Genomic DNA, 26359 nt, shown 5'->3' on the forward strand with positions numbered 1-26359 from the left:
TCCCCGGGAGTTGAAGTAAAAACACGAGCTGCTGAAATATAAAACAATAGCTAAAAGATCCTCAGCTTCTTCTTTTTCTTTCAGGCGTCCCCACTGAGAACTGCGATATCTAAATAAAACTCCTACTCATGCTGTGAAGTCAACAGTCTAGAATAATGTTCATTTTCCAGTTCGGTGAAATACAGTTTACCAAACTTTCAGCAGCCTTAACGTGCTTTCCTTGGTTTTAGATTGGTTTCAAGCTTTTGTTGAATTTCCTTAGATATTTCACTCAGACAGAGATCACCACAGTGACTATCACCAAGACTGACAACTTAAGGACCAGGTTAAAATGAGAGTTCCCACCCAAATGCCCTTCCTCCTCAAGTGAAATATCTAAGGAACTTCAACAAAAGCTTAAAACCAAGCTCAATGATCACAGGGGTGGAAAGAAGGGGAGAGAATGAGAACACACACGTAAAAGTACTTGTATATTTTGCCAGCACAGCAAAATACCAGCTTCGGGTGAAGAGGACTGGCAGATTCTCGTAAGGAAAATGGCACAAGGGGGGGAAAGGTTAAACTAACCCAGAGTTGAAGGCCCAGTCTGGGACCACTGCAGAAGCAGTTAAAGCAGCAGGAGATCTGAACATAGATTTTCTGTTGCCATGTGTAGTTTGGCTTCAGTAGTGGCCTATGGCCGTACTACCCTGAACACACCTGATCTCGTCTGATCTCAGAAGCTAAGCAGGGTCAGGCCTGGTTAGTACTTGAATGGGAGACCGCCTGGGAATACCAGGTGCTGTAGGCTTCAGCAGTGATTCAATAAGAACAGAAGGGCCCAAAGCGCACCATGACTCACTGTCATAATAGGGAACCATTATGTCTGAATTTTGCTGTTTTACTCCCACAAGCCACAAATGTAGAATTTGAGGGCGAGATGGGGGCTGACCGAATGACCAAGTCAGAAAGCACTCAAAAAAGAGGGGGCTCTTATTACACAAAAAGCAATTACCTTTTTTCATAAGTGGAGCTCAGCAGACCTCCATCAGGTCCTTTAGGGATGATCCCAACCAAAATCTGGTGTTTATCGATAACGTGCGGGTTTTCCAAACAAACTGGAAATGGTCTAAAGGAAAGGACCAACGTATTAGTTCTATGGGTATTTCCAGTGTGTTAATCCTACGGGCTTCGTGGCTTAACCATGAACAGTAGGACTATTTTCCAATGTCAGCTAGAATGTTAATGCAAACACACTTTGGATGCCAAACTGGATACCAGCTTTGTTCTCACCTGCAAGCAAGTAGGTTTCCCACTTGACTAACCATTTTCCTGTTCCCAGCTCTATTTTAGCAATCTGCCCTTGTTGTAAGCGGCATGAATTGCCTTTCTGTATTCAAGAGATCTGGGAGCCTGCATTCTACTGAGGCAGCTGGACAACCATCTGTCGGGTATGCTTTAGGGTGGATTCCTGCATCGAGCGGGAAGTTGGACTCGATGGCCTTATAGGCCCCTTCCAACTCTGCTATTCTACGATACTTCTAGTCATCCAGGATCATAGCAAAATAGGTAGAAAAGCTTTTAAAAATATATATGCGCCTAAATATGTCCTTACGCCACACACACACACACACACACACACACACACACACACAGATTATCCAGGGATATCAGGCAGATTATTGGCTCAGGTGATACAGGGTGATTTGGAAAGGCATAATTTCCCCAAAACAAAGTATGTGCAGATTAAAATTTGCCACTGACAAACCAAGACCAAGCAAAACGGTGGATTCTACAATCAGGCGCACATTTAAAGAATGAGCCCTAACCCTATAGCACAGCAGCCTCAAGAGCAGAATATCTGTTACTCTGAACAAAGATGGACTGATATGCAATTCATCAAAACCTCCACCTAGGCACACCCAAAGAGAAAATGCATCTCAGAAGTTAAAATTCTCTGTGTGGGTCACTTACCACCCCATTTGGAGCTCTCCCACATTCCGGTATCACTTCTAAACTATGCCAAATAAGTAAGCCCAGGAGACAACTTAAAACATGGTTCAATTCCAAATAATTCAGAGGGAGGAGGTGTCATGACTGGGCCCGTTCCCCTTAGGCTGGGGGAAGGAGTTTCAGGCAATCAATCGGAATCAGATTCTGAAGCAGAAGAGACAGCGCCAGAAATGTGCCAGCCTACACGGGAAGTGGGGGAGGTGACTCTCATGGGCTCTTCGCCAGCTGGGAATGAACCTTCGCCAGATCTGATCACTGAAAACGTATTCAGTATCAGTATTCTTCTTCAGGGCTAGCGGAGCCTAGAGTCCGCCGCAGACTCAAACGGGCGGAGCTAAAGGAAGGTGAGAGAAGGTCGGCCTGGCTAGCTTCCCGCCAAAGGCTTCTTTAGAACCAGTTTCCTTGAAGTTAAAGCGTTCCGGGAAAAGGTTTTCCCTTTTTCTTGACAGGACAATTGTCTTGCTTAGTTTGCATAGTTCTGCCTAGAGGAAAGTTCCTACAGGTTAGACTCTCTTCAGGTGGGAAGAGATGTTTATTGCCTGAATAAAGCTTCGAGGATTATGTGGATTTATTGTCTCCCAATAAGGCGGGAGGTTTGGGGAAACATGACTGAAGGTTTCCCAGCAGCACTGACACATATAATAAAACTGGCCCCAAGACTGGTAGAACACTGGTGTGCCAGGGCTCAGCTTGTATCACAATAAGCATGAGAACAGTGGTGGACAAGAGCTTGTGTTTCTTCAATATTTGGTCAAACGTATCCCACATATGAGAGAACAAAGGCACCACACTTTAGCAGGAAACTGGAAGGGCAATAGCACCCTTAAACATACAGCAGTGGCCAAAATTGTGGACACCACACTTTTTGAAATTCTCATGTTTTGCAACTTTGCATGCTTATCGAAAATGTTCTGTTTCACGAAATTCAAATGTTGATATATCAATTGAAAGACCTGATTCACGTAATACAACAATCCTGCTTCTTTTCCTGGGTGTCCAATCAACTCTTTTCTATTGTGCCACTGCTCTATTTATGATGTACGTACGTATACTTTTAATTTGAGAAATACTTCAAATATTGACACAATCTCCAACTGCGCTTCAGTCAGAGAACAAATTGCAAAGCTGACTTTCCCCAACTTGAAACACGATGTATCGCAGCTACTGCCATGGGATTGGTCCCCAGAACAAGGACTGTGATTGGCCAGTAGGGTTTGCAATGCTATGATAACCTCTCATTTGGATTACTGCAAGGCGTTATACGTGGGGCTGCCTTTGAAAACGGTCCAGAAACTTCAACTGGTACAAAACAGGGCAGCACGGTTACTAACAGGGCCTGGCCGAAGAGACCATATCAAACCAGTCCTTTTCCAGCTTCATTGGCTGCTAGTCCAGGTCCGGGCCCAATTCAAAGTGCTAGTATTAACATTTAAAGCCCTAAATGGCTTGGGGCCAGGCTATCTGAAGGAACGCTTCCTCCCATATGTACCTGCCTGGACCCTAAGGTCATCCTCAGGGGTCCTTCTCCGCGTGACCCTGCCAAAGGAAGTTTGGCAGGTGGCTACCAGGAGCAGGGCCTTCTCTGCTGTGGCACCCCGGCTGTGGAATGAGCTCCCTAAGGAGGTTCTCTTGGCACCTACATTATATGCCTTTAGACACCAGGTAAAGATCTTTTTATTCTCCTAGCGTTTTAACAGTCTATAAATAAATTTTAACTTGGTGTTTTAAATTTGTAATTTTGCATTGCTGCTGTTTTGATCTGGTTGAGCTTTTATATTGTATTTTATATTATGGTTTTATACTGTGGCTTTATACTTTGAATGTTTTTAATTTTTGTGAACCGCCCAGAGAGCTCCGGCTATTGGGCGGCATAGAAATGTAATAAATAAATAAATAAATAAATCCGCTTCTTTACTCAATCACACCTGTTCATTTTTAGACTAAAGCAAGCATAACTTCTTTTGTACTGCAGATATTTGCATTCTGTTTTTTGTATTGAATTCAGCATTAAATTGTCTTTCAATCGATATATTTGAATTTCGTGAAACAGAACATTTTCTATAAGCATGCAAAGTTGCAAAACATGAAAATTTCAAAAAGTGTCCACCATTTTGGCCACCGCTGTAAACATGCCTCTTTCAGTGCAATCCAGACATATGTTAATTTCATTCCAACCCAGCGTAGGAGTTGCCTCCACTGTACTTTAACTTAGCTGCCTTTTCATACTCACAAAGGAAAAAGACTTACATCTGCATTTCCATAGTAAAAGAGGAAATGGGGAAGAGCGTCCCGCTCGTCAGAATGATTGTCCGGACTCCCTGGCGAACTAGCTCCTGCATGCTGTACCCAGGACTGAAGCACCAATAGCTTAAGACCTTCCCTGTATCAAATAAAACACCAAGGCAAAATGTTAAAGCGCTCTTCAGTGGTTTGAGAGAAAAGAGCACTATGCAATAAGGCTACTGCAAGTGGACACTGTGTCCCACTTGCACACTGTCCACCACCACGTGTGCACCACTCCATCCGCTTCTCCGCTTCTTTTGCAGCACAGTATCCTTGGGAGAAGATACCTGCAAGTCACAACCTTTTGACACATATGGGGCCTTCATAGAGCAGTATTCTGGGAACCCCTAGAGATTTAGAGTGCATTCTAGCCCCTTCCCCCAGAAATCTCCTGACTCGAGGCTGTCACAAGGATAAGGAAAGTACAGTATGAGTGATAACACTCAACTACAAACGTACTAAGAAAGTTTTATAGACGAATAATTCAAAAGCTATCACAAATGTACAAAAGACAGGCATATAGATAACATTTACAAGATGTTCATCAAACATTCATAATGAAGCCTACAATAAGTTGGCATCCATTAAACATTCATGACAAGAATCAATGATCTCATAAATATGCGTCTAATAGATAATTTCATAAAGCGTCTAATATAATAAAGCGCCTAATATAATAAACAGTACTGCGGTACAGGTTCTGTTTCGATAATTCTTCGTCAGTAGGACGCAAACTGGTTCACAAAAGGAGCCACGGCTATACATTTAGAGTATACAATTGAGAGCTTTACCTGACGGCTTGAAGACGTGAAAATGATATGGTGATAAACCTTGGAGGGTTCCACTCTAAATGTATAGCCGTGGCTCCTTTTGTGAACCAGTTTGCGTCCGACTGACGAAGAATTATCAAAACAGAACCTGTACCGGACTACTATTAGACACTTTATTATATTAGACGCTTTATAAAATTATCTATTAGACACATATTTATGAGATCATTGATTCTTGTCATGAATGTTTAATGGATGCCAACTTATTGTAGGCTTCATTATGAATGTTTGATGAACATCTTGTAAATGTTATCTATATGCCTGTCTTTTGTACATTTGTGATATCTTTTGAATTATTCGTCTATAAAACTTTCTTAGTACCTTTGTGGTTGAGTGTTATCACTCATATTGTACTACCGTATTTCTTTGATTCTAAGACGCCATCGATTCTAAGACGCACCCCATTTTTAGAGATGTTTAGTTGGGGGAAAAGTGCGTCTTAGAATCGAAGAAATACTTCCCTCACCGCCCAGCCAACCTCCTCCCACCCCTCCGCGCTTTCTTCTAATGATTGTGTCCTTTTCTTTTTTCCCTCTGTGAGAGATGAAACAGCCGTTTGCGCGGGAAGAAGGGGGGCATTGAAACAAAGAGTAAACAATATTTTCGGGCGGGGAGAGAGAGAAGAAGACGCGATTAAGGAGCTAAAACGCTTAACTCTCCAGTCCTGCTCTTTACTTGTCTGTGCACCAGGGGACGATGACACGCAAGTAAGTCCTTGCTCGGCTTCGTCCATTCTCTTCTGCTGCCCCTTACGTCTGGAACGCTCTTCCAGAACATTTGAGAACTACAAGTTCAACCGCAGCTTTTAAAGCTCAACTAAAAACTTTTCTTTTTCCTAAAGCTTTTAAAACTTGATGTTGTGCAGTCTTCTACTGTTACTTTCTACTGTTAGTTTTACCCTACCCTGTGCCTGCTTACCCTACCCTGTACCTGTTTGCATTCTCTTCCCCTCCTTATTGTTTTACTATGATTTTATTAGATTGTAAGCCTATGCGGCAGGGTCTTGCTATTTACTGTTTTACTCTGTACAGCACCATGTACACTGATGGTGCTATATAAATAAATAATAATAATAATAATAAATCGATGGGACTTACGAATAAATTTGACTAACAAAAACCCAGGCGCTTACCCTCCCAGCTCCTCCTCGCTCCATGGCTCGAGGCTGCTGCAGGAGCTTCCTCTTTTCCTCTTACCGTATTGCTCCGATTCTAAGACGCCATCGATTCTAAGACGCACTCCATTTTTAGAGCTGTTTATTTAGGGAAAAAAGTGCGTCTTAGAATCGAAGAAATACGGTATTGTTATTTTCAACCACAGCCTTCTATTTTACTTTAACAAGGATAAGGAAAACATCTATTTCCCTCAATTCTTTGGAGATCACTGGAAGCTCACATAGAAACAGGTATATACCATATTTCTTCGATTCTAAGACACACTTTTTTCCCCATATAAACATCTCTAAAAATGGGGTGCGTCTTATAATCGTGGGTGCGATTATTATTCTTAGAATCAAAGCTTTTTTTCTGTTGGTGGTACTGAAATTAGTGTGCGTCTTGCAATCGATGGCGTCTTACAATCGAAGAAATACGGTAAAAGTAGAAGCTATAGTGCGGAAGGATATTGGGTGGTGTGTCTGCATAGATGATCACTCAAAAAATATTAGGGGCAGGGATCGGTACTGGGACCAATTCTTTTCAACTTGTTCATAAATGACTTGGAATTAGGAGTGAGTAGTGAAGACGCCAAATTTGCTGATGACACCAAATTATTTAAGGTTGTTAAAACACAAAGGGATGGTGAAGAGCTCCAAAGGGATCTCTCCAAGCTGGGAGAGCGGGCATCCAAACGGCAGATGTGATTCAATGTAAGCAAGTGTAAGGTGATGCATGTTGAGGCAAAACAACAACAACAAACCAACTTCAAGTATAGCTTATTGGGATCTGAGCTGGTGGTGATGGAACAAGAAAGAGATCTTGGGATTGTGGTGGACAGCTCGATGAGAATGTCCACCCAGGGTGTGGTCGCTGTAAAGAAGGCAAACTCCATGCTAGGCATTATAAGAAAAGGAATTGAGAATAAAACGGCCAGTATCATACTGCCCTTGTACAAATCTATGGTGCGACCACACTTAGAATACTGTGTACAGTTCTGGTCACCACACCTAAAAAAGGATATTATAGAGCTGGAAAAAGTGCAGAAAAGGGCAACTGAAATGATTAAGGGGCTGGAGCATCTCCCCTACGAGGGAAGGTTACACCAACTGGGATTGTTTAGCTTGGAGAAGAGGAGGCTGAGGGGACATAGTAGAGGTGTTCAAAATTATGCATGGTGTGGAGAATGTGGATAGGGAGACATTTTTCTCCCTCTCTCAAAATACTAGAACCCGGGGTCATCCCATGAAGCGGATTGGTGGGAGATCCAGGCCAAATAAGAGGAAGGACTTCTTCACACAGCGCATGGTTAAATTATGGAACTCACTGCCACAAGATGTAGTGATGGCCACCAATTTGGATGGCTTTAAAAGGGGGTTGGAGAAATTCCTGGAGGCAAAAGCTATCAAGGGCTACTAGCCCTGATGGTTGTGTGCTATCTCCAGTATACGAGATAGTAAGCCTGTGAGTACCAGTTGCTGGGGAACATGGGTGGGAGGGTGCTGTTGCACCATGTCCTGCTCTTGGTCCCTGGCCGATGGCTGGTTGGCCACTGTGTGAACAGAGTGCTGGACTAGATCGACCCTTGGTCTGATCCAGCATCAGGGCACTTCTGATGTTCTTTTGATACATTTGAAAGAATCTCCGACAGTCATCAATCTCATATGGTTGCTTATTTAGACAGATGGACTGCTTCTATTAACATATAAATTTGAAGTGGAAGTGTTAAACACTTAATTTTTCTCTTTTTCTTTTTATATTAAGAGTAATATAAATGGCTACTGTGCACGGATATGTTTTATGGTATGTTCTTTCATTATCCCTTCATTTTCTCTCTCCCCCTCCCTCATTTTTGGTTTGTTATTGTTGTATCATTGGTGTCTGATGTCAGTCATGGACTGGAAGTGGGCAAACAAATTTAAGCTTAATCCAGAAAAGACAAAGGTGCTCCTAGTTAGTCAAAAGGCAGATCAGGGAAGAGGGATTCAACCTGTGCTGGATGGGGTTACGCTCCCTCTGAAGACTCAGGCTTGAAGTTTGGGTGTACTCCTGGACTTAGCCAGGTTTCAGCAACAATCCATGGTTTATTTTAGGGTTGCTGTCCCTTCAAACAAGCCATGCTACTCAGGTTTGGATGACATGGCAAGCTGCACCAGTGAGGGTATTTAGGGAAATGCAACCGGCACCTGTGGTAGAATTAAGGCACTGTGGCCTGGTGCTATATAAATAAATAAATAAATAAATAAATAATAATAATAATAATAATAATTAAACCCTGTCGCAATCATGTGAATCAGGTCAGTATTTCTCTCTACTCAGAACTGGCAGATAATAAATATTGTTTCCCTAGAATTACTTACAATGACTGTGGAATAGTGTGTTTTTTATGAGGAAATAGCTTTGAGTGATGCCAATGACATCGTAAAGTTAACAGCCAAACAAATTCACGCTGTAATATGTTTAAGTAACTAATACCAAGTGTGTGACATAATGTTGACATACTAATAAGCATACGTATTCAACAAATTCTTCAGAAAAGAGCAGCTTATCTCTAACCCAGTGTTTCTGGGTACTACTTAGAGAGATAGTGTGGTATAGTGGTTAGAGTGTTGCACTGGGAGTCGGGAGATCCGGGTTCTAGTCCCCACTTGGCCATGGAAACCCACTGGGTGACTTTGGGCCAGTCACAGACTCTCAGCCCAACCTCCCTCACAGGGTTGTTGTTGTGAGGATAACATGGAGAGGAGGATTATGTATGCTGCCTTGGGTTCCTTGGAGGAAAAAAGGCGGGATATAAATGCAATAAATAAATAACTGTATAAGTGCATCTCACGGGCATCGGTAGAATTTCTGTATCTGCAAATATGTTTCAAGAACCTGAGACAACCACAGAAATTTTAATCCTTCAAAATTTGTTTGGGAACTGACAGTAAATGAGAGGCAATAACTGGTCCCTTAACTGGATCAGATGTTTTGCAACAGCACTACATTTTGAGAAATGAAAGCAATTACTGAACGATGAACCCACCCAAACATATTCCTTCATTTTAAACCAAGCAACCTGACAGGCAGAAACACTGGGTATTTATTTATTAATATTGATCTATTTACTTATTACATTTATATCCCGCCTTTTTTCCTCCAAGGAACTCAGGGCGCCATACATAACCCTCCTCCTCCACTCCATTTTATCCTCCCAGCAAAAACAGCCCTGTGAGGTAGGCTGGGCTGAGAGTCTGTGACTGGCCCAAAGTCACCCAGCGAGCTTCCATGGCCAAGCGGGGATAGAACCCAGATAGAGCCGCTCAGGTCATTCAGCTGCATAGGAGCTTAAGGCTACTGAACTCTACAGAAAGGAGTGTGGGCCCTTTAAGGCTGCAGTCAGTACCCAGAGGGAGGTGGAGCTTTTGAGGCGCCTGAGCTGACTGGCCAACTTAAGCACTCAACTGTTGCTAGTTCCTCGCTGGTACAACAGCTTGTTTCATAAAGAACTTCCCCAGCTTAGTAGCGGCTGCAAAGCGCTGTCCGAGGTGCTATTAGTCTCTCCTTTGCTGTGCTCCTTTTTACCTAGCGCATCTGCTGATGGAACATGACCCTTGTCAGTCAGAGTTTCTGTCTACCAGATCCTCCTTGGGCACCCGATGGTCCAGCCACTTCTCCAAGGCCCAACCCCAGTCAAGACTGCTCCCGCCCAATACCTAGGGTTACCAAACTTTGACCAACTAATCTCCACGCCATTCATAGAATCATAGAATAGCAGAGTTGGAAGGGGCCTACAAGGCCATCGAGTCCAACCCCCTGCTCAATGCAGGAATCCACCCTAAAGCATCCCTGACAGAGGGTTGTCCAGCTGCCTCTTGAAGGCCTCTAGTGTGGGAGAGCCCACAGCCTCCCTAGGTAACAGATTCCATTGTCGTACTGCTCTAACAGTCAGGACGCTTTTCCTGATGTCCAGCTGGAATCTGGCTTCCTTTAACTTGAGCCCATTATTCCATGTCCTGCACTCTGGGAAGATCAAGAAGAGATCCTGGCCCTCCTCTGTGTGACAACCTTTTAAGTATTTGAAGAGTGCTATCCTGTCTCCCCTCAATCTTCTCTTCTCCAGGCTAAACATGCCCAGTTCTTTCAGTCACTCTTCATAGGGCTTTATTTCCAGACCCCTGACCATCCTGGTTGCCCTCCTCTGAACACGCTCCAGCTTGTCTGCGTCCTTCTTGAATTGTGGAGCCCAGAACTGGACGCCATACTCTAGATGAGGCCTAACCAGTACCTCCCGTGATTTGGAAGCTATACTTCTATTAATGCAGCCCAAAATAGCATTTCCCTTTCTTGCAGCCATATCGCACTGTTGGCTCATATTCAGCTTGCGATCTACAACAATTCCAAGATCCTTCTCGTTTGTAGTATTGCTGAGCCAAGTATCCCCCATCTTTATTTATTTATTTATTTATTACATTTTTATACCGCCCAATAGCCGAAGCTCTCGGCTATTGTAATCTTGTAACTGTGCCTTTGGTTTCTATTTCCTAGATGTAGAACTTGGCATTTATCCCTATTAAATTTCATTCTGTTGTTTTCAGCCCAGCACTCCAGCCTATCAAGATCACTTTGAAGTTTGTTTCTGTCTTCCAGGGTATTCGTTATCCCACCCAATTTTGTGTCATCTGCAGATTTGATCAGCGTTCCCTGCACCTCCTCGTCCAAATCATTAATAAAAATGTTGAAGAGCACTGGGCCCAGGACTGAGCCCTGCGGTACCCCACTCGTTGCCTCTCCCCAGTTTGAGAAGATTCCATTGTTTTGCTATGTTTTTGTCTAGCTCTGCCTCCCCAGCTGTTGCCAAAAACAAAGCACAGAATCAGTCCCTGCAAACTAGAGCCAATCTCTCGAGGTCAACTTTGCTCAAATTCTCATGCATGATGATTTGTACACATTTTTTGGGGGGGGAAGGCATTTTTGGTATGTATTTTTACAAACGTATACATATCTGAGCTCACATTTGCAAATGTATGCATTTCCCCCCATTGAATAAAGCATTTTGTGCGCATTTTTGTGTGTGAACTGCATCACAGGCTTTGGAAATATAGGGATTTCAGTAGCAAATTGCAGTCCAGTCACGTTTAGGTTCAAGAAGTGCAAATCTGATGAGTACACATCCATCCTTAATTCAATCACAAAATCAACTTTAGAAGCACAATTATGCAGCATAACTGCAGACCTAACAATGGTATCACACAAACTAGTGGAAACTGACCTGGCTGAATGACAATTAGACTGCTGGAACCCCCGTTCTAAGACCAATAATCTAAGCTGAAGTAAACTGGGTTGAAAGATTTGCATGGACTGACCAACACCTCAATATCATCACCTTGTTTTTTTGTTACTGATGAATTCCACAGGTCTGTTCTCTGCTTCCTTTTTTGATTACTCGTATCAGGGTGGATATGGACCTAAACAAATTGGAACTGAATTGTTTATTGCAGTTACAGACCAATACGCGTTCTTATGCAAAAGGAAGAAACAACTTATTAAGAGTAATTAAAAACAATAAACTTTAAGATGGGGCCAACATAAGTTTCCCCCCTAAATTGCACTAAAATAAGATAAAAACTTCAACATGAACCTAAACAAATAAGTGGCACTAATAAGTCCGAAGTGGAAGAACAGGGAATTTACACTACCAGCATCACAAGTGATACCAGAGAACTCGTATTTCCATATAATCGAGCAAAATACATGATCAGTTAGTATTAGTAACTAGCATGAGTTTTCAGAGCATCACAAGCAGGGTTACGCAAGCAAGGAATGGCGTAAACGTTGGAAATGTGATACCTTACAAAGGAGACTTTTTCAATACTTCACAAATGAAAAAATTATAATGTTACTAAATTAAAGAACAGTGAGTTCATATAGCCCTCATCTTCTTGAAACCTAAGAACCATTTCTTGGTGAGTCTACTCAAACCTCACCATAAGGATTTGCAAATCCTGTCCCTGACTTTCCAGCAACGTAAGTAAACTAGGCCTAATCTACACCAAGCAGGATATTGCACTATGAAAGCGGTATATATAAAAGACAGGAGCCACACCAAGCAGGATATAAGTATGTGTCAATGGGCCCCAACAGTTGTCAGTGCACTTCAATACCGCTATAAAGCAGTAGTGTGGCTCCTGCTTTTTATATACCACTTTCATAGTGTAACATCATGCTTGGTGTAGATTAGGCCCTAGAGTGGATAATCTGTCTCTGAACACTTACCTTATAATACTTTGATACTGAGCACCCTAGAGTTGAGCTAGATGTTCCTTCTGATGAATCAAAGTTAAAAACAGTCTAGAGAACAGATTGGGGGAAAAAATGAGATGTATCAGTGAGAGAGGGGCATTCCTAGCAAGGAAAGTAAGATTTATCACACTTTCAAATGCCTCCACCATAACAAAAGCAGAAAAAACATTTCAAAATAAAGTATTTTTGCTGGATGTTCCACTTCCATTTCATGTCTTTAAACTTTACAACCAAGCTGTAAGCATACCAAAAGATAATAGGATGTAAAGGGTGGATTTGTTGGCATTTTATTCCTCCTTTTGCCAACACGATTCTACAATTCTACTAAGTTCACTTTGGGGTGTATAATTCAAGCAGTGAAGTTTTTGTAACTGGCAAATAATATTACAGGTAAACAGACCACAGATGCTTTAACAGTACTGGCTGAATCTTTAGACTAGAAGATGCAGTATTATTAGTCATTCATTTTATGTCTAACTAATAAATATGCTGCTCTTATGTCCATATTTACTATTTTATCTATCAAAAAACGCTGTACTTAAATAAACAAACTTGCTTATTTTACTCATGCAGAAAAATGTAGGGGGGGCCCCTCTCTCTCTCCATACACACATACATGCACCTTCACATCAAATATTAAATAATTCAGCTGTGACACTCAGATTGTGGAACTTCTTACTTTATGAAGCCTGGGTGAATCTATTTGCTTTCTGACATGTGATATAGATTTCACCCCCTGTTTTTCCAAGCTTTCGGACTGCTGTAAAGGTATGTGTGTGTGGCAGGGGAGTTGCCCCTGCTATAGAACTGCATATTAGCTGGCTCTGTTTTGTAGTCATTTATCCATCTTATTATTTTGATTATATTGTATTTCTGAAATGACGATGTATGCTGCCATGGGGGACCCGCGAGGGATGAAAGGCAGGGTAGCAATGATTTTATAAATACACTAGCAAAATAGCCCGTCACACAACAGGTGTAGAGGAACAGTTTGGTGAGGAGGTTAGTGGGTTTTGGCCCCTCTGCTAGGCCGGAAGCTCCTGGAAGTTATCTTTCTTCGGAACTTGGAACTTCCCTGGAATGCCGCAGTTCCGAGAAACGTCGCTAGATGGCGCCAGAGGGCAAAAACTATTTCTCAGAACTTGGAACTTCCCTAGAAGGCCGCAGTTCCGAGGAACGTCGCTAGATGGCGCCAGAGGGCAAAAACTATTTCTCAGAACTTGGAACTTCCCTAGAAGGCCGCAGTTCCGAGAAACGTCGCTAGATGGCGCCAGAGGGCAAAAACTATTTCTCAGAACTTGGAACTTCCCTAGAAGGCCGCAGTTCTAAGGAACGTCGCTAGATGGCGCCAGAGAGCAAAAACTATTTCTCAGAACTTGGAACTTCCCTGGAATGCCGCAGTTCCGAGAAACGTCGCTAGATGGCGCCAGAGGGCAAAAACTATTTCTCAGAACTTGGAACTTCCCTAGAAGGCCGCAGTTCCGAGGAACGTCGCTAGATGGCGCCAGAGGGCAAAAACTATTTCTCAGAACTTGGAACTTCCCTAGAAGGCCGCAGTTCCGAGAAACGTCGCTAGATGGCGCCAGAGGGCAAAAACTATTTCTCAGAACTTGGAACTTCCCTAGAAGGCCGCAGTTCTAAGGAACGTCGCTAGATGGCGCCAGAGAGCAAAAACTATTTCTCAGAACTTGGAACTTCCCTAGAAGGCCACAGTTCTAAGGAACGTCGCTAGATGGCGCCAGAGGGCAAAAACTATTTCTCAGAACTTGGAACTTCCCTAGAAGGCCGCAGTTCCGAGGAACGTCGCTAGATGGCACCAGAGGGCAAAAACTATTTCTCAGAACTTGGAACTTCCCTAGAAGGCCGCAGTTCCGAGAAACGTCGCTAGATGGCGCCAGAGGGCAAAAACTATTTCTCAGAACTTGGAACTTCCCTAGAAGGCCGCAGTTCCGAGAAACGTCGCTAGATGGCGCCAGAGGGCAAAAACTATTTCTCAGAACTTGGAACTTCCCTAGAAGGCCGCAGTTCCGAGGAACGTCGCTAGATGGCGCCAGAGGGCAAAAACTATTTCTCAGAACTTGGAACTTCCCTAGAAGGCCGCAGTTCCGAGAAACGTCGCTAGATGGCGCCAGAGGGCAAAAACTATTTCTCAGAACTTGGAACTTCCCTAGAAGGCCGCAGTTCTAAGGAACGTCGCTAGATGGCGCCAGAGAGCAAAAACTATTTCTCAGAACTTGGAATTTCCCTAGAAGGCCACAGTTCTAAGGAACGTCGCTAGATGGCGCCAGAGGGCAAAAACTATTTCTCAGAACTTGGAACTTCCCTAGAAGGCCGCAGTTCCGAGGAACGTCGCTAGATGGCACCAGAGGGCAAAAACTATTTCTCAGAACTTGGAACTTCCCTGGAATGCCGCAGTTCCGAGAAACGTCGCTAGACCACAGATGCTTTAACAGTACTGGCTGAATCTTTAGACTAGAAGATGCAGTATTATTAGTCATTCATTTTATGTCTAACTAATAAATATGCTGCTCTTATGTCCATATTTACTATTTTATCTATCAAAAAACGCTGTACTTAAATAAACAAACTTGCTTATTTTACTCATGCAGAAAAATGTAGGGGGGCCCCCTCTCTCTCTCCATACACACATACATGCACCTTCACATCAAATATTAAATAATTCAGCTGTGACACTCAGATTGTGGAACTTCTTACTTTATGAAGCCTGGGTGAATCTATTTGCTTTCTGACATGTGATATAGATTTCACCCCCTGTTTTTCCAAGCTTTCGGACTGCTGTAAAGGTATGTGTGTGTGGCAGGGGAGTTGCCCCTGCTATAGAACTGCATATTAGCTGGCTCTGTTTTGTAGTCATTTATCCATCTTATTATTTTGATTATATTGTATTTCTGAAATGACGATGTATGCTGCCATGGGGGACCCGCGAGGGATGAAAGGCAGGGTAGCAATGATTTTATAAATACACTAGCAAAATAGCCCGTCACACAACAGGTGTAGAGGAACAGTTTGGTGAGGAGGTTAGTGGGTTTTGGCCCCTCTGCTAGGCCGGAAGCTCCTGGAAGTTATCTTTCTTCGGAACTTGGAACTTCCCTGGAATGCCGCAGTTCCGAGAAACGTCGCTAGATGGCGCCAGAGGGCAAAAACTATTTCTCAGAACTTGGAACTTCCCTAGAAGGCCGCAGTTCCGAGGAACGTCGCTAGATGGCGCCAGAGGGCAAAAACTATTTCTCAGAACTTGGAACTTCCCTAGAAGGCCGCAGTTCCGAGAAACGTCGCTAGATGGCGCCAGAGGGCAAAAACTATTTCTCAGAACTTGGAACTTCCCTAGAAGGCCGCAGTTCTAAGGAACGTCGCTAGATGGCGCCAGAGAGCAAAAACTATTTCTCAGAACTTGGAACTTCCCTGGAATGCCGCAGTTCCGAGAAACGTCGCTAGATGGCGCCAGAGGGCAAAAACTATTTCTCAGAACTTGGAACTTCCCTAGAAGGCCGCAGTTCCGAGGAACGTCGCTAGATGGCGCCAGAGGGCAAAAACTATTTCTCAGAACTTGGAACTTCCCTAGAAGGCCGCAGTTCCGAGAAACGTCGCTAGATGGCGCCAGAGGGCAAAAACTATTTCTCAGAACTTGGAACTTCCCTAGAAGGCCGCAGTTCTAAGGAACGTCGCTAGATGGCGCCAGAGAGCAAAAACTATTTCTCAGAACTTGGAACTTCCCTAGAAGGCCGCAGTTCTAAGGAACGTCGCTAGATGGCGCCAGAGGGCAAAAACTATTTCTCAGAACTTGGAACTTCCCTAGAAGGCCGCAGTTCCGAGGAACGTCGCTAGATGGCACCAGAGGGCAAAAACTATTTCTCAGAACTTGGAACTTCCCTGGAATGCCGCAGTTCCGAGAAACGTCGCTAGATGGCGCCAGAGGGCAAAAACTATTTCTCAGAACTTGGAACTTCCCTAGAAGGTCACAGTTCTAAGGAACGTCGCTAGATGGCGCCAGAGAGCAAAAACTATTTCTCAGAACTTGGAACTTCCCTAGAAGGCCACAGTTCTAAGGAACGTCGCTAGATGGCGCCAGAGGGCAAAAACTATTTCTTAGAACTTCCATGGAAGGCCGCAGTTCCGAGGAACGTCCCTAGATGGCGCCAGAGGGCAAAAACTATAACTGGCTTTGAGGAGCAGTCTGGGCTTTTATATATATAGATAAAATAATCCAAAGGGCATGAGGAAAAGGTAGGGTTTGAGGAGGAATTTGAAGGAAAGTAGAGTCAACGTATTTGTCTTTAAAGGATGACATTTTTTTTTTCCTGGCACAAGGAGTACACACAACAGCAGCCACAGGGCACAACTGGCTTTTGGTAAGTCTCTTTTCCTCTCTCTTTTGGGGGAGAGAGAAAGAGAGCGAGAGAGAGACCATCCACAAAGTCACACATAGAAGGGATTAGTAAGAGAATATAGGCAACAGTATTTTATTGAAATTCTTGATTAGAACTATAAGCCACCTTGTTTGATGATTTCCTAATCTACAACTATTAAGAGGATGAGCAGCACAATCTTGGGCAATTCCTATCCAGTAGGGTTATTACTACGGATGGGTGAGAAATTCATTCCATCCAAATTATTATGCACATTAAACAAATTTGCACCTGCGAAACCAATTAGCAAACCAAAATGGAGTTAGAAATTGACATTCACACTTCTCTGTACATACTACTAAAGTTCACCACTAAAAAATATGCACATTAGTGAAAATAACACAAAAATACATTATTATAGGGAAAATAGCTTGCAATAAATGAGTATATTAGAAAAAAGGACACTCAGAAATGTGTACATTTGGAAAAATTCATAGCAAAATGTATACAAATTTCTGTACAGGCTTTGAAAAATAAAATTGTGCACTTATGTGAAATCAGGCCAAATGGAATGTAAGTTTGTAAAAATGAGAAACTGAACAGAACTGAAACTGACAGACTTGCCTACCCAGTTGAATTTTAAGATGCCTTTTAATTTATTATTATTTATTTATTTATTACATTTTTATACCGCCCAATAGCCGAAGCTCTGCTATTAAAAGCATAATGTACTGCTTTTAATAATGTATTAGTTTTAAATGTTTTAATTATATGTATTTTATGGCATTTGCATTTATGTTGTACCCTGCCTCAATCCAGAGGGAGAGGCGGGTAACTAATAAATAAAAATTATTATTATTATTATTATTATTATTATTATTATTATTATTATTATTATTATTAACATGTGGGTTTTAGTCAATTAAATCTGCATACATTTCCCAACTGAGAAAGTCATCTCATCTGCCATCTACAATTTTTAAAACTACTTGTATTAAATAAATTTAAAAACTGTTAAATGGTCAAAATGTTTTTAATTGATTAAATATTCCAGTCCTACTACCAAAATAATGTTTTCCTTGAAATGCGATGTATAGCCTGGAGAGTCACCTCCACCTGGTGGTGGTGAAGGGAATTACATCAAAAATCTCAAGGCAAAATAAAATGAATGTATTATCACAAATTTCATTTTTCTTTCTAAACATGACACTGCAATTAACTTCATTATTAATGGCAGCCCTGTAGAAGATTATTAGATTTTTTTTGTGGTTGGGAAACTGTTGAAGAGTTACTGCTAATATGCAATATAAGCAATTGATTTTATATAATGTATTTTCTTTCTATAGAGGACATAGACATTTCCTTCTACGAAGGGGTACTATTATGCAGCAAGTTTAGGCCACCCAAAAGTTTGGTATCCCGAAGAATGACTTTTTTATATTTAAGAATAAAATGGTGTTTCAATACCCCTTAAACAAGCTTTCCCCAACCTGGTGCCCTCCAGATGTTTTTGATTGCAAACTCAATGGTTACTGACCATAGGCTATGTTCGTTGGGACTGATTGTTGCCACCATCAGATATAAATTCTTCTTTCCATATTATATCATCTTACACACACACACCCCACCACTAATCCTTTGTACACCTGGGCCTACCCTATCACAACTTCATACCCTGCTCAGGATTGCAAAAGAATCTGATTTTGGCCATCCCATTCTCTGCCAACTAACCCTGTATTCACATAACCTGCATCGTGACAATATTCCCAGAAACTCATGACACTGACTTTGTAACACTTTCTCAGTAGCACCTTTAAAGTCTTTGTAAACTACAAATGAGAAGCAACAGATGTTTACCTTGATGATGTCTACAAATTTATGCAATCCAGCAGTGTTAGTGAATATCCCAGTACCTAGAGGGAATGGAAAAAGAGTACTAAAATAGTTATATTTATAGCAACACATCTCTACAGCTATACCTGAAAGCATTTGTACACACAATGCACACACACTTAATATACTATGTATTTCACCATCCTATATAAAGTATGAACAAACTGATGATTCTATGATTCTGAACTTATTTGTGGCACAAAGGTTATTACAAAATAAAATGCTGTATAAAATACAGCAATGCAGAATACAAAAATACCAATAAAAGTGAACCAAACATTGGTACGCATTTATAAAACATCTATAACAGATCTCCACCACTTAAAAAAATTATGTCAAGTTTATATGTTGCCCCTGTGAAGGAATAAATTTTAAGTCATAGAATCATAGAATAACAGAGTTGGAAGGGGCCTACAAGGCCATCGAGTCCAACCCCCTGCTCAATGCAGGAATCTACCCTAAAGCATCCCTGACAGAGGGTTGTCCAGCTGCCTCTTGAAGGCCTCTAGTGTGGGAGAGCCCACAACCTCACCAGGCAACTGATTCCATTGCCATACTGCTCTAGCAGTCAGGAAGTTTTTCCTGATGTCCAGCTGGAATCTGGCTTCCTTTAACTTGAGCCCGTTATTCCGTGTCCTGCACTCTGGGAGGATCGAGAAGAGATCCTGGCCCTCCTCTGTGTGTCAACCTTTTAAGTATTTGAAGAGTGCTATCATGTCTCCCCTCAATCTTCTCTTCTCCAGGCTAAACCTGCCCAGTTCTTTCAGTCTCTCTTCATAGGGCTTTGTTTCCAGACCCCTGATCAACCTAGTTGCCCTCCTCTTTCCTTTCCTAGTGTTCAACAAACAACTAAGGATCAAGAAGAGATCCTGGCCCTCTTCTGTGTGACAACCTTTCAAGTATTTGAAGAGTGCTATCGTGTCTCCCCTCAGCCTTCTTTTCTCCAGGCTAAACATGCCCAGTTCTTTCGGTCTCTCTTCATAGGGCTTTGTTTCCAGAACCCTGATCATCCTGGCTGCCCTCCTCTGAACACGCTCCAGCTTGTCTGCGTCCTTCTTAAATTGTGGAGCCCAGAACTGGATGCAATACTCTAGATGAGGCCTAACCAAGGCCGAATAGAGAGGAACCAGTACCTCATGTGATTTGGAAGCTATACTTCTATTAATGCAGCCCAAAATAGCAATTGCCTTTCTTGCAGCCATATCGCACTGTTGGCTCCTATTCAGCTTGCGATCTACAACAATTCCAAGATCCTTCTCGTTTGTAGTATTGCTGAACCAAGTATCCCCCATCTTGTAACTGTGCCTTTGGTTTCTATTTCCTAAATGTAGAACTTGGCATTTATCCCTATTAAATTTCATTCTGTTGTTTTCAGCCCAGCACTCCAGTCTAGCAAGATCACTTTGAAGTTTGTTTCTGTCTTCCAGGGTATTCGCTATCCCACCCAATTTTGTGTCATCTGCAAATTTGCTCACTTTGCCCTATTAAAAAAACCTGACCTGAGGTTCTGATCACTCTTTTATCACACGCACAAGGCCAGGTTATACATTTAACGTAATAAATGACAACGTTTTCCCTGGGTTGCTCCAATCCAAGCTGCAAGTGGTGACAGGGAATTGCATTTTACAGTCCCACACCGTGGGGTAAATAATATTCCCTGCGTGTCAAAGAAATATCAGAGAAGAATTCAGGAGCCTCCTCCCTAAGACACTGGTGTTTTTTAAAATGCAAGGATCCCTTCCCCAAGCACAAAATGGGGGCACATTCAAACAGTATCCTCCTTTCATAGAACCATCCTGGAGAAATTCAACATTTGAGTTTACTGAACTTATGAACTGGCCCTCACAAGAGACAAAGGAAGGTAAAGTTGAGAAAAGCAAGGACTTCTTTGCACAGTACCTATCTCAGCATATGGAATTAATTGCCACATGATGTCACAGTGGACACCAGCAGAGATGCATTAAAATGATTCAAGGAAAACATTTTGAAGTGGGTGGGAGAGGGGCGGACAGAGCAACCAAGTGACAAGTAGCTAATAAAAATAGTAACTAGAAGTGCAACCTCCACTTTCAGAGGGAGTCTTTGAGTACCAGGTGCAGGGAATTACGCCCACTGAACTTATTTCCTTTGAAGGCTTCCCTGGCATGTTCTATGGAGGGGGGAAATATAGGTCCGCCTGGTGCCTACACTGTACTCCTTTCGTCTCCAGCTGAAGACCTTTTTATTCTCCCAGTATTTTAACACTGAATTTTAACTTAAATTTAAATCGTACTGTTTTAACTCTTGTATTTTAATTTTATATCAATTTTGCGGCGTGGTTTTTATTCTGGTTGTGCTTTTTATATTGTATTGTGTATTTGTGCTTTTAACCTATTGGTTGTCTTACTATGATTTTAATTTTTGTGAACCGCCCAGAGAGCTTCGGCTATTGGGCGTTATAGAAATGTAATAAATAAAGAAATAAATAAAATATATACTACTTTTCTTATAATCAAGCACACTTGCTGGGGCATTCTGGGAGATGCAGTCCAACATATCTGGAGCGCCCCAGGTTGAGGAAGGCTGTCTTAGAGTCTTTAGTGCTCTCTGTGTTTAGAGTACTTAAGTTCTGGGAAATTTGAGTCAGTGTAGTGAGTGGTGTCTTTGGAGTGTCGTGGCAGTGAGGAACTCAGCAGGTGTTGGGAGGGAGCAGCTGGTCTTCCCAGCATCTCACAAGTCCCTTCACCAGGTGTGAGCCAGGGATCTGGGATGTACTAGGAGAAGCAGCCACTCCTTCCGGTGTTGGCTGAGGCTGTTTGCGCAGCATTTCAAAGTGATCTTGATAGGCTGGCGCGCTGGGCTGAAAACTACAGAATGAATTTTAATAGGGGTAAATGCCAAGTTTTACACCTAGGAAAAAGAAACCAAATGCACAGTTACAAGATGGTGGCCACTTGGCTCAGCAATACTACAAGCGAGAAGGATCTTGGAATTGTAGATCACAAGCTGAATATGAGCCAAGAGTGTGATGTGGCTGCAAAAAAAGCAAATGCTATTTTGGGCTGCATTAATAGAAGTATAGCTTCCAAATCACACAAAAGTACTGGTTTCCTTCTATTCGGCACTGGTTAGGCCTCATCTTGAGTACTGCGTCCAGTTCTGGGCATCACACTTCAAGAAGGATGCAGAAAAGCTGGAGGGGGTTCCAACGAGGATGACCAGGGGTCTGGAAACAAAGCCCTATGAAGAGAGACTGAAAGAACTGGGCATGTTTAGCCTGTAGAAGAGAAGACTGAGGGGAGACATGATAGCACTCTTCAAATCCTTAAAAGGTTGTCACACAGAGGAGGGCCAGGATCTCTTCTCGATCCTCCCAGAGTGCAGGACACGGAATAACGGGCTCAAGTTAAAGGAAGCCAGATTCCAGCTGGACATCAGGAAAAACTTCCTGACTGTTAAAGCAGTACGACAATGGAACCAGTTCCCTAGGGAGGTTGTGGGCTCTCCCACACTAGAGGCCTTCAAGAGGCAGCTGGACAACCATCTCTCGGGGATGCTTTAGGGTGGATTCCTGCATTGAGCAGGGGGTTGGACTCGATGGCCTTACAGGGCCCTTCCAACTCTATTCGATGATTCTTTGAACTTGTAAACATTTATATTATATTTTATCATGTTGTATTTTATGGTTTTTATTGTTGTGAACTGCCCAGAGAGCTCTGGCTACTGGGCAGTATATTTTATTTTATTTCCCCCTTCCAACTCTACTGTTCTATGATTATATTTATAATATTTATATACTGCTCCATATCCAAAGATTTTGGAGCAGTGAACAAATAGAATAAAAGGGGGGGAAACTGAATAGAAACACCATTAAAATCACATTTTTAAAACAACAAAAATGTAATAAAGTACAGAAATGTAATAAATAACCAAATAATAAACTCTCTAAATAATAATAATAATAATAATAATAATAATAATAATAAACATACGGCCTGCTAGATATTGTACAATTTGCTCCAGCGACTCAAGGAGGCTGTTCTGGGTTTGGAATGTAATCTGAGCTTTCGCAAAGAGGTCAAATATGTAGCTGTAAATTCAAGGAGAAACACACAATATTGAAACAGGAAAGAGGAAACAGTACAAGCAGGAGTGCTACTCCTCCCTGGCTTGAAGTACAGAATACCAGAAGGCCCCATCCTATTTCTCATTACCTCAGGGTAAGCACTGTGCAGACTTGGAAAAACTATGCTGAACTAATCCTCAGTTAAAAACTGTGTAAATCCTAACAAAGCTAGGATTAAGCCTAAAGAATATTTAACCCTCGCTCCGTATCAGCAAGACAGTGCAGAGAGAAGGAGGATTATTATGAGAAGTTTAACAATATTGCAGGTACAGAAAACCAATTAACAAAGCTTCTTTCCAAAGCCTGAAGAACGTTGATCATTAAGTCTTCATAAACATGTGGGCTAGAAACTTACTTTTACAAAAGAATAAAATCTGTGTTTTGAAAATATTACATGCAGTGGGGTTTGATGAAATTACACTTGCATTCAACCTTTCCCCCAATGTTGGACAGGGCCCCTCACCATTTTAATTTCTAAAAAAACCCGTGTGATAGTTTTATTTATTTAGTGCATTTATATCCCACCTCTCTTCCAAGGAACGCAAGAGGGAACATAGGTCTCCTCATTCCCACCCTCACAACAACCCTGAGGAATGAGTTAGAGCTGAGATATAGGCCTTAGCTCAGCCTTCCTCAACCTGGGGCGCTCCAGATGTGTTGGGGCATTCTGGGAGATGCAGTCCAACACATCTGGAGCGCCCCAGGTTGAGGAAGGCTGCAGCTAGACCCAAGGATTATCCCAGGCAAATGGAGGGGTCGTCCCTGCCTGCTCCTGGTGTGTCATTTGGATGCATAGGGATGATCCCGGGACAATCCCAGGATATAGGCCTGGTCTAGCCATGGCCATAGTCACTGGCACAAGGTAACCCAGCAAGCTTCCTGAACCTGAGTCTCCACTAATCTAAGTCAGACCTGCTGCATGAAGCCACAACCTCTGCAACTTGAATTTTCGATGCCCACAACTGAGTTGCTTGTTTGCAAAAAACCAAGCCCAATAGTCTTAAGAACACAGTTTTGCATCAAAGAATCCATATTGTGCACATACAGGGCATGTCTAGATGAGGGCTTTTCCCAGGGATCGCCCCGGGATCATTCCTGTGCATTCACATGACGCACAGGAGATCCCGGGAGTAGGGAGGGATGATCCCTCCCTTTCGCTGGGATAACCGGGTCGGCTTTAATCTCGACTTTTCCCATGGTCTTGGGATCGTCCCGAGACCGCGGGACGTGTGGGCAGCCGTCTTGGTTTTGTCCCAGCTCCTCGCAAGTAAATGTGAGGAGCCAGGAACCGGGCACGGAGCTCCTCAGGATAAATTTTATTATCCGCCCATCGGTGGTTGGAGGGGGAGAGGGATCTTTTTAAAAAAACCTACCTGTATCATTGAAGCGCTTGTGCGCTCATTTTCGATTACAAAAAAAAACCAAAATGGCGGGCGCGACGTCCTCTTCCTCCAGAGATATCGCATGCCGCATGTGGACTGAGGGGGAGGACCTTGCAATCACCATATCGTGAGATCCTCCCCCTCCCCTCCCTAGGTCTAGACATGCCCACAGTACAGCAGAAGAAAAATAGTACAGCAATTTTATGAGCGTACGTCCTTGTAATTCCTGGAACATACCTTCCATCCTTAGTGAGTCCACTTCCACTTGGCGGCAGCTCTACAGCATCAATAGTATTTTCCAGCTGAAGAAGAATTTCTTTAAGGCAAGCAAAGGGAAAAGAGAGGGGGGGGAAACAATTGTGGGGGGGGGGGGTGTCACTTTTTTAAAAATAATTCTCAGTCTCCTGCTGTTCAGACCAGGCTGCAGCACAGGCAATGCAATGTCCTCCTAGCAAGAAAGGGGTTCTTTCTCAGCTGCATGATCTCATGTGTCTGGAAACAGAGTGAGGAGGCTACTTGGCCACATTCACACAGCAAAGCCGCCTTGGCGTTCTTGCTGAAAAACAGGGTATGCATTTCTTAAACAAGTAAATTGTTGATATTTTGAAATTGTGTAAATAATCAAATGTATATTTTACAAAGAATGGTTGTAGTTAAAGATTGAAAGTAGAGAAACGCAGCAGCAAATTAGGCAGGTGTCTGTAATGAAGGCAAGAAACACCTGAGTTAATTGATGTCAGTTTGCTAACAGCTTAAAAAGGGAGTGTCTTAAACAGTCTTAAACGGATGGTAGGTGGGGGTTGGAAGAAGGAAAAGAATTGACAAAAGGAATTTTCGGTGAAGGAAAATTGCTGCAGAAGGAGTTGGAAACAAGGTTGCTAATACCGCATCGTTTGGCTGGCGCGGGAGGAAAGCTTCAAAGCAAATGGTCTGAAAAATGAAACTCCCGGAGACTAATTGCTGGTAGAAAAGATTGTTTAAAAGTTCTCAGAAGAAAGGAAGAAGAACTATGCAATGTAAGGAATTGTGTTGTTCTATTGCCAATGCTGAAAAGTAAAGCTATACTCCTATTAACCTACTTGGCGTAAGAACTTATCTTTAATAATAATAATAATAATAATAATAATAATAATAATAATAATAAATTTATTTCTTACCCACCTCTCCCTTTGGATCGAGGCAGGGAACAACATTAGAACAGGAATCAATACATCTTAAAAATTCATGATTTAACATTGATCTGGATAGGCCTGCCGGAAAAGGCTAGTCTTTAAAGCTGCCTTAAAATCACACAGAGAGTTAATTTTAAGAATCTCCTCCGGCAGGCCATTCCACAATCTGGGGGCGACAGAAGAAAAGATCCTCTGGGAAACTGATGTCAGCCTGGTTTTAGCTGACTGAAGTAAGTTCACCCCAGAGGACCTGAGTGTGCAGGGTATGGGAGAAGGCGATCCCACAGGTAACCTGGACCCAAACCATTTAGGCCTTTAAAGGTAATGACCAACACTTTGTACTTTGCCCGGAAACTAATTGGCAGCCAGTGGAGTGATTTTAATGTTGGGGTAATATGCTTACCCCTAGATGTACCAGTGACCAACCTGGCTGCCATATTTTGAATTAGTTGAAGTTTCCGAACTAGATACAATGGTAGCCCTATGTAGAGCGCATTGCAGAAGTCAAGCCTTGAGGTTACCAGCGTGTGCACTACTGTCTTTAGGTCTTCTGACTTTAAGAAGGGGCGCAGTTGGCGTATCAGCCGAAGCAGATAGTTGGCACTCCTGGCCGTTGCATCAATCTGGGCTGTCATTTGTACATTATTTTACAGCAGCGTGAGGGAGTAAGCTTGGATCCGCTGACTCCTTCCTCCCGGGTGAGGAAAGAGTATAAACACAACCCAACATAAATAAAATAAAATATAACTAAAATCCCTCAAAGTAACAAATTGTTGAACCGATCAAAGTACCAACGCAAACTGGGCATGGAAAACATGCAGCCATTTATGTACATCTCATAGGCTTGTCAGCATCTTAAACAATTCCAGCTAATCCCTAGTTTAAAAGATGGGGGG

The 26359-nt window shown here is 42.6% G+C and overlaps 1 protein-coding gene and 1 non-coding gene across 2 annotated transcripts in view; one reads left to right on the forward strand and one right to left on the reverse strand.

Annotated features, from left to right (window-relative positions):
- Positions 1-26359, reverse strand: part of RTEL1 (regulator of telomere elongation helicase 1) — a 106428-nt gene that overhangs the window by 59186 nt on the left and 20883 nt on the right. Inside the window, exons 11-17 of the mRNA XM_063147301.1 lie at positions 24529-24607; positions 22776-22873; positions 18769-18824; positions 12518-12592; positions 11628-11709; positions 4240-4372; positions 995-1108 (exon numbers count right to left, since the gene is read on the reverse strand). Coding sequence (XP_063003371.1) covers positions 995-1108; positions 4240-4372; positions 11628-11709; positions 12518-12592; positions 18769-18824; positions 22776-22873; positions 24529-24607 — 637 coding nt within the window. The remainder of the gene's footprint in view (positions 1-994; positions 1109-4239; positions 4373-11627; positions 11710-12517; positions 12593-18768; positions 18825-22775; positions 22874-24528; positions 24608-26359) is intronic.
- LOC134413522 (5S ribosomal RNA) lies at positions 672-790 on the forward strand. Its single transcript, XR_010026528.1, has one exon. It is a non-coding gene; the product is annotated as a 5S ribosomal RNA (ribosomal RNA).

This window comes from Elgaria multicarinata, chromosome 1 (genome assembly GCF_023053635.1).
Source record: "Elgaria multicarinata webbii isolate HBS135686 ecotype San Diego chromosome 1, rElgMul1.1.pri, whole genome shotgun sequence".
Classification (NCBI taxonomy): Eukaryota; Metazoa; Chordata; class Lepidosauria; order Squamata; family Anguidae; genus Elgaria; species Elgaria multicarinata.